Here is a 9,077-nt window from a genome sequence, read left to right on the forward strand (position 1 = left end):
AGGTGTCTGTGAGGCAAGTGGTTGAAGAAAACAGATTGGCCGGCTCAGGTGTCAGGAATAGCCCGCCGAATACTGGAAGTACAGGGATAGGTGGGTTGTTTTTCATATCAACACCCCCCCCCCCCACACAATCACTGAGATCAACAGATAACAATCCTGACACTCACCTCCCTGGGGGGTGGCTCTGGGCTCCGCCCCCGGTCACCTCTGCGATTTCGGATGGGGGTGACGGATCTCTGTCTCTCCGGGCTCTGCCTTTTGGCGTTTGACTGCTTCTGTCTGTCAGCTTTGTTTTTATAGGGACTGCTTCTGGATCTACATTGAAATAAAATAAATCAGTAAATTCTACAATAAAGGGGAACTACGGAGGAAGATCTGGGGGGGATCACTAGAAGGGATGGGACCGGGTTCTACAATCTGAGGAACCCCAACATTATATGACGTCACTCCTCTCTTCTCCCCCAAATATTTACCTCCACATCGAATGATAACCAACAAAGTGTAACCTACATGTGTGATCGGTGACATCCTCCTACATGTGTGATCGGTGACATCCTCCTACATGTGTGATCAGTGACATCCTCCTACATGTGTGATCAGTGACATCCTCCTACATGTGTGATCAGTGACATCCTCCTACATGTGTGATCAGTGACATCCTCCTACATGTCTGATCAGTGACATCCTCCTCCATGTGTGATCAGTGACATCCTCCTACATGTGTGATCAGTGACATCCTCCTACATGTGTGATCAGTGACATCCTCCTACATGTGTGATCAGTGACATCCTCCTACATGTGTGATCAGTGACATCCTCCTACATGTGTGATCAGTGACATCCTCCTACATGTGTGATCAGTGACATCCTCCTCCATGTGTGATCAGTGACATCCTCCTACATGTCTGATCAGTGACATCCTCCTACATGTGTGATCAGTGACATCCTCCTCCATGTGTGATCGGTGACATCCTCCTACATGTCTGATCAGTGACATCCTCCTACATGTGTGATCAGTGACATCCTCCTACATGTCTGATCAGTGACATCCTCCTACATGTCTGATCAGTGACATCCTCCTACATGTGTGATCAGTGACATCCTCCTACATGTGTGATCAGTGACATCCTCCTACATGTGTGATCAGTGACATCCTCCTACATGTGTGATCAGTGACATCCTCCTACATGTGTGATCGGTGACCTCCTCCTACATGTCTGATCAGTGACATCCTCCTACATGTCTGATCAGTGACCTCCTCCTACATGTCTGATCAGTGACATCCTCCTACATGTCTGATCAGTGACATCCTCCTCCATGTCTGATCAGTGACATCCTCCTCCATGTCTGATCAGTGACATCCTCCTACATGTCTGATCAGTGACATCCTCCTACATGTCTGATCGGTGACATCCTCCTACATGTCTGATCAGTGACATCCTCCTCCATGTCTGATCAGTGACATCCTCCTACATGTCTGATCGGTGACATCCTCCTACATGTCTGATCAGTGACATCCTCCTACATCCAAACACCAGAGCCATAGGGGTACAGGACTGCTGGGGGGGGGGGGGTTGGTGTTTAATGACCTCTAATGAGCAATACAATATTTCTATCCTCCAACCCAACTCCACAGCTTACATGGTGTTGTGGAACTGCCAAGGACTGGAACTTATGGAGGAATCTTCAGCCTCCACAGCTCAATATGGGGTATAGGACTGCTGGGGTCAGGACCTCTATAAGGTATAAAGGAATTTTGGGGGGGGGGGGGGGGGTAGAGATGGGTAGTAGTATCTTTAGCCCTTCACCCAACTCCACAGCCCAATGTAGGGGTACAGGACTGCTGGGGTCAGGACCTCTAATTGAGGGGGGTGGTTTAGCCTCCACCCAACTCCACACAGCTTACATGCTGCTACAGGACTGCTGAGGGCCTCCAATGGTCCAATGAGGGTGAAGGTATCTTTAGCTTTCACCCAACAGCACATGGTACGGGACCACTGAGCAGCACATGAGGGGGAAATCTTCATCCTCAGTCTAACTTCACAGCCCAATACAGAGACATGGGACGGCTGGGGATAGGCCTGCTAATGTGGGGGTGGGAATCTTAAGCCCCTACCAAACACAGGAGGAGGATCAGTGGGATTGAGTTTTGAATTCAATACAGGAAGAGCAAACAGGTAAAACTATCAGAGAAGGGGGGGGGGGGGGGATGGATCACAGGATTTATTGCCTTACTTCCCTCTATATTCTACTTTAAATATTGATGAAACGTGGAATATTTAAAAAAAAAAAAAAAAAATTTATATATATATATATATATATATATATATATATATATATATATATATATATATATATATATATATATATATATATATACATATACATATACATATACACACACACACGACTCCCCCACCCCCCTTCTAAAAAAAAAAAAAAAAAAACTCTGCCCCACCCCTTGTGTAGTGAGTACCTGCTGGGGGAGCGGCTCCCTTCCTCCGAGGACGAGCCATGTTGGTGTTTCGGGGAATTGCTCGGTGACCTGTAAGTAGACGGTGAGGTCAGGTGATGGGAAGACCGCAATCATTCAGCGAATTATATTCACTCAACACAAATCTTATTACTCAGTCTTCCTCACCTCTTACTCTTCTTGTCCTTCGATTTTCTCTTGCTTTTCGGGCTGGGAGACCTGAAAATGTACAGTCCATGAGGGATAAGAATACATTCACCTCCAGGACACGTCAGAGGCCTGCTAACATCTTCCATCCTATTACTCATCCCAACATCTCATCCCAACCCAGACCCCAGAGATCCTCATCCTAAACCGGACCCCAGAGATCCTCATCCCAACCCAAACCCCAGAGATCCTCATCCCAACCCGGACCCCAGAGATCCTCATCCCAACCCAAACCCCAGAGATCCTCATCCCAACCCAAACCCCAGAGATCCTCATCCCAACCCGGACCCCAGAGATCCTCATCCCAACCCAAACCCCAGAGATCCTCATCCCAACCCGGACCCCAGAGATCCTCATCCCAACCCCAACCCGGACCCCAGAGATCCTCATCCCAACCCCAACCCGGACCCCAGAGATCCTCACCCCAACCCCAACCCAGACCCCAGAGATCCTCATCCCAACCCAGACCCCAAAGATCCTCATCCCAACCCAGACCCCAGAGATCCTTAGAATATAATCACGCCAAACATCCCCCTAACAGAACACAACCCTAAACTCTGACATCTGAGGCTCACCTGTGTTTCTTCTTCTTTGATGAAGACCTGGAAGAAGAAGGAAGATTTTACAGTCACAAGGCTGATTTCTTTTTGGGGGGGGGGCACAGGGGACTAAACTGATCTTAGTAGACCTCTAAGAAAAGCATTGTGCATGGATGATGATCCATACGGGGGAGGGGGGATGACTGGTAAAGGTGGAGGTTTTATTACACGTTGTCAGTAAGTCAGAGGCAGGTGTGCCGGGTCTGGCAGGAATTACCTGTGCTTCCGGGACTTAGACTTCTTCTCTTTATGGCTGGAGGATGGGCTGGTAGACCTGAGGGAGATACAGATTACAGGTTAGAGATGCGGCATCCTCCGGGGAGTGCCGGGAGGAGACCGGCGTGTCAGCAGCACACAATAATACACAAGCTGAGGATTGGGCGGATTTATTCTCTGGATGGGTGGGAGAAGTCACTGGGCTGATCTGTCAGACAATACACAGCTCCAGAGTCTGCCCATCCCCCTCTACAGAACGGCTGACAAATGTCCCCGCAAACCGGGACCCTTCATCCAAAATCCATTCACTGACCAATCATTTCCCACATCCTCATATCCCGGCTCACAGTCCTATCTCCATCTGATGGGGACCCCCTATATAATACACAGTCATATCTCCATCTAATGGGGACCCCGTATATTCTACACAGTCCTATCTCCATCTGATGGGGTCCCCCTATATAATACACAGTCCTGATATCTCCATCTGATGGGGACCCCCTATATTCTACACAGTCCTATCTCCATCTCATGGGGACCCCGTATATTCTACACAGTCCTATCTCCATCTAATGGGGACCCCGTATATTCTACACAGTCCTATCTCCATCTCATGGGGACCCCATATATAATACACAGTCCTATCTCCATCTCATGGGGACCCCATATATAATACACAGTCCTGATATCTCCATCTGATGGGGACCCCGTATATAATACACAGTCCTGATATCTCCATCTGATGGGGACCCCGTATATAATACACAGTCCTATCTCCATCTCATGGGGACCCCATATATAATACACAGTCCTGATATCTCCATCTGATGGGGACCCCGTATATAATACACAGTCCTATCTCCATCTCATAGGGACCCCATATATAATACACAGTCCTATCTCCATCTCATGGGGACCCCATATATAATACACAGTCCTATCTCCATCTCATGGGGACCCCATATATAATACACAGTCCTGATATCTCCATCTCATGGGGACCCCATATATAATACACAGTCCTATCTCCATCTCATAGGGACCCCATATATAATACACAGTCCTATCTCCATCTCATGGGGACCCCATATATAATACACAGTCCTATTTCCATCTCATGGGGACCCCATATATAATACACAGTCCTATCTCCATCTCATGGGGACCCCATATATAATACACAGTCCTGATATCTCCATCTGATGGGGACCCCGTATATAATACCCAGTCCCGATATCTCCATCTGATGGGGACCCCGTATATCCCCTCCCCCCACCACAGAACGCACATAGGATGGCACGGCACCCCCTCCCCCTCTCTCTGGTTGCAGCACACATACAAATGGCACCACCCTCCCCCCACCCCCTCCCAGCACTTACCGGCCTCGCTCTTTCTTCTTCTTCTTTTTCTTGTGTTTGGATGGAGATGGAGAGCGAGAACTTTCCGAATCTGCAACTAAACTGCAAGACACGGGGCATGGAATGAGGAACTGGAAGAGTAACCAAACACCCCTCCCCCCCCCCCCCCATACATCTCTCCAGCATTCCACCATCACCACCTTTGGGGTGCAGTCATGACCTTATGTCTGGGGCCCCGGGGTCTGGTCACGGGCAGAATGAGGTCATCACCGGCCTGTGTGTGAAATTCCGGTTCTAAGGAGAAGAATATTCCGGAATGATCATCCCTGTGATTGGTGATCTGAAGATCCCAACCACCAGCAGCTGCCTATTACTGAATAGATGACTCATGTGACAGGACTGATGCAGGACGCGGTCATGTGACATGACAGATGCAGGACGCGGTCATGTGACAGGACTGGTGCAGGACGCGGTCATGTGACCCTTAATGGGAGGTCTTACTTGTAGGATTTCTGCTGCTGCTGTTGTTGTTCCTGGGCCCTGCGGTTCGGGTCAAAGCTGCTCCCGTCCACATAATCATCGCTGATCCCAAATGCAGCCCGCAGACGCTCATTCTTCTTCTCATTCGCTTCCGCCAGCTGGTGGGTTTCAGAAACACTGAAAAGAGAAAGGAACAGGATTCAGAGGAGGACCCCTTTATATGTTCTACAGCTCATGGATTATGGGTAGGGGGACCCTTCATAATGTTCTACAGCTCATGGATTATGGGTAGGGGGACCCTTCATAATGTTCTACAGCTCATGGATTATGGGTAGGGGGACCCTTCATATGTTCTACAGCTCATGGATTATGGGTAGGGGGACCCTTCATATGTTCTACAGCTCATGGATAATGAGGACCCCCCCCTTCATATATTATACAGCTCATGGATAATGAGGACCCCCCTTCATATGTTCTGTAGCTCTTGGATAATGAGGAAGACCCTTCATATGTTCTACAGCTCATGGATAATGAGGAAGACCCTTCATATGTTCTATAGCTCTTGGATAATGAGGACCCCTCTTCATATGTTCTATAGCTCTTGGATAATGAGGAGGACGACCCTTCATATGTCCTATAGCTCATAGATAATGAGGAGGACGACCCTTCATATGTTCTACAGCTCATGGATAATGAGGAAGACCCTTCATATGTCCTATAGCTCATGGATAATGAGGAGGAGGACCCTTCATATGTTCTACAGCTCATGGATAATGAGGAAGACCCTTCATATATTATACAGCTCATGGATAATGAGGAGGAGGCCCCATCATATGTTCTACAGCTCATGGATAATGAGGAGGACACCCCTTCATATGTTCTACAGCTCATGGATAATGAGGAAGACCCTTCATATATTATACAGCTCATGGATAATGAGGAGGAGGCCCCATCATATGTTCTACAGCTCATGGATAATGAGGACCCTTCATATGTTCTACAGCTCATGGATAATGAGGACCCTTCAAATGTTCTACAGCTCATGGATAATGAGGACCCTTCATATGTTCTACAGCTCATGGATAGGATCAATGTTGGGGCTTGCGGGAAGAGGTCTCACTAACGGGCCAAGACATACAAAAGATCCGTGAGAGAACAACTGATGTGGAGAGTAGGGTGAGCGATATGGATGGATAAGTTCGCCCTCTGGCCCACGAAGCTCGCGCTTCATACCAGTTGGGGAAGGAGATTAACAATCAGGCAGATGATATAGAAAATAGTCTACACCACAACAATATTGGCATTGTGGGCCTACCTGAAAAAGAGAGGGCAGAGATGGCACAGCTTTTGTGGAAAACTGGCTTATTGACCTATTTGGCAAAGAGGCCTTCTCACCATTCTTTACACTAGAAAGGGCTCATCACACCCCAGGCCGCCCATTCCCTCCTGGAAATCCACCCAGATACCGGCCCGTCTCTTGTACTATAGAGACAGGGAAGCAGTGCAGCGTCAGGCCCGGGAGCGAGCCAATGTACAAAACGATGGGATCCGGGTATCGTTCTATCCTGACTTCTCCGCGGAGGTACAGAAAAGTACAGCCAAATTCTCAGAGGTGAAGAGATGCCTATGGATTATAAAGCTGCCCTATGCGATGTCTCCTGCAAAGCTGCGTGTGTCGGCCAGGAACACTTCTCAGAATCTGCAAGGGAAGCAGCAGCCTGGCTGGACAGTAATGAACAGGCCTGGCAACATCGATGGGAAGAGGAGGATGGAGATTCTAGTCCTACTATCGGGGATACAGTCCACAAGCTGCTACATTCTCTCTTTTTGGCTCCCCTACTACTTTACAAGTTGAATATTTTGTTCAGATGGGGACATGATATTGCCAACCGGGATGAGAGCTATGAAAGGAATCCACTGAGTTTTTACACTTCCACAAGTTTACAGTTTGTCTGCTTGATCCGGAGATCACCGGCCTCTCATGTTAGTGAGGTCTGTCCCAGTTCGCAGGCTGAGCACCCGTCATGTTTTTTTTTCCTACTGTTTGCACGGAAAAATCCTTTGAAGAACCAGCATCTACACTTCTGTTGATGGACAATAGGTGGCGCCATTGGGCCGGAATACTATTGGTTACAGCCAGCAGTCCTATTAGAACGGCATGATTGGAAAACAAACTGCCAGGATAAACCATCTAAGGAACCCTGGAAATTCAATGAGTTTTGGCTGAAATTATCCGAAGCGGAGTATACTTGAGTTTTTTTTAATGGCAAGACCCTACTGACTCCCATTTCGTCCAATGGGACGCATTTAAGGCATTTCTGAGAGGTAGCCTTATTGCTGAAACAACTAAAATTAAAACATGCCTCGTCCAGATTGAGGGAGGGACGGGACGGGGGGGGGGGGGGGGGGAGGTTGTTTGGAGTCCCAATTGCAGACTCTGGAACAGAAATACCGCGTTTCCCCGAAAATAAGACCGGGTCTTATGTTAATTTTGGCTTCAAAAACCACACTAGGGCTTATTTTCAGGGGATGCCTTATTTACGGTATGTACAATAAATGACTATCTTCAAATGATTGTAACCCTAAAGTGAATATCCTGATTATTTAAAGCATTATATAGACAGTACAGTGCTTGTGTTGTGTCATTTAGCCCTCTCTATGTTCTAAAAAGCCTGGAATAAAACAATAAAATGTAAAAAAAAAAAAAAAAAAAAAAAAGTTCTCTCCCTGTCAGCTCAGAAATCAGCATTATGACATTCTGTAATCCCAAAAATAAACCTTGGATAAAGTCATTGTAAAATTATGTAATGGATTTTGTAAAAAAGATTATGTAATGTGCAGTGTGTCTCCTTTTGTAACTTTATTGTGGAAAATACCTTATTTACAGCGCTGCTGGGCGCTCACGTGACCCTCCGGAGCTCTACTCTCCCCCTCTGAATACTGCAGAGGGAGGGGCTGAGATCAAGGATTTTCAATAGGGCTTATTTTCAGGGAAACAGTGTATGTACAGGATCCCACAGACTCCGCACTGGAGAATTGGCTGTGTATGAGCAATTATTGTCCTCCTCAGCGGGGGAAAAAATAAAAAAAGGTTCTTTTTAAGACGAGGGCTCTGAGGAAGGGGCGTGCAAGGGCCGCCAGTTGACTAAAATTGTTTATTAAGGAGCGATTAAATCCCAATCTGGCTGCTTAGTGCAGTCACCGGAAATAGTGTTGCAGGAGTTGGCATTTTATGGAGCACTTCTATCCACCTACCTCTGCGTACCCTCCCTCTGATATCTACCTACCTCTGCGTACCCTCCCTCTGATATCTACCTACCTCTGCGTACCCTCCCTCTGATATCTACCTACCTCTGCGTACCCTCCCTCTGATATCTACCTACCTCTACGTACCCTCCCTCTGATATCTACCTACCTCTGCGTACCCTCCCTCTGATATCTACCTACCTCTACGTACCCTCCCTCTGATATCTACCTACCTCTACGTACCCTCCCTCTGATATCTACCTACCTCTACGTACCCTCCCTCTGATATCTACCTACCTCTACGTACCCTCCCTCTGATATCTACCTACCTCTACGTACCCTCCCTCTGATATCTACCTACCTCTACGTACCCTCCCTCTGATATCTACCTACCTCTGCGTACCCTCCCTCTGATATCTACCTACCTCTACGTACCCTCCCTCTGATATCTACCTACCTCTGCGTACCCTCCCTCTGATATCTACCTACCTCTACGTAC

The 9,077-nt window shown here is 47.6% G+C and overlaps 1 protein-coding gene across 1 annotated transcript in view; it reads right to left on the reverse strand.

Annotated features, from left to right (window-relative positions):
• SRRM2 (serine/arginine repetitive matrix 2) overlaps positions 1-9,077 on the reverse strand; it is a 49,456-nt gene that overhangs the window by 23,336 nt on the left and 17,043 nt on the right. The window contains exons 4-10 of the mRNA XM_082262116.1: positions 5,354-5,509; positions 4,874-4,954; positions 3,496-3,552; positions 3,255-3,281; positions 2,641-2,691; positions 2,476-2,544; positions 168-315 (exon numbers count right to left, since the gene is read on the reverse strand). Of these exons, the coding sequence (XP_082118242.1) occupies positions 168-315; positions 2,476-2,544; positions 2,641-2,691; positions 3,255-3,281; positions 3,496-3,552; positions 4,874-4,954; positions 5,354-5,509 (589 nt within the window). The remainder of the gene's footprint in view (positions 1-167; positions 316-2,475; positions 2,545-2,640; positions 2,692-3,254; positions 3,282-3,495; positions 3,553-4,873; positions 4,955-5,353; positions 5,510-9,077) is intronic.

The sequence above is a fragment of the Pelophylax lessonae genome, assembly GCF_965119305.1.
Source record: "Pelophylax lessonae genome assembly, chromosome: 6".
Lineage (NCBI taxonomy): Eukaryota > Metazoa > Chordata > Amphibia > Anura > Ranidae > Pelophylax > Pelophylax lessonae.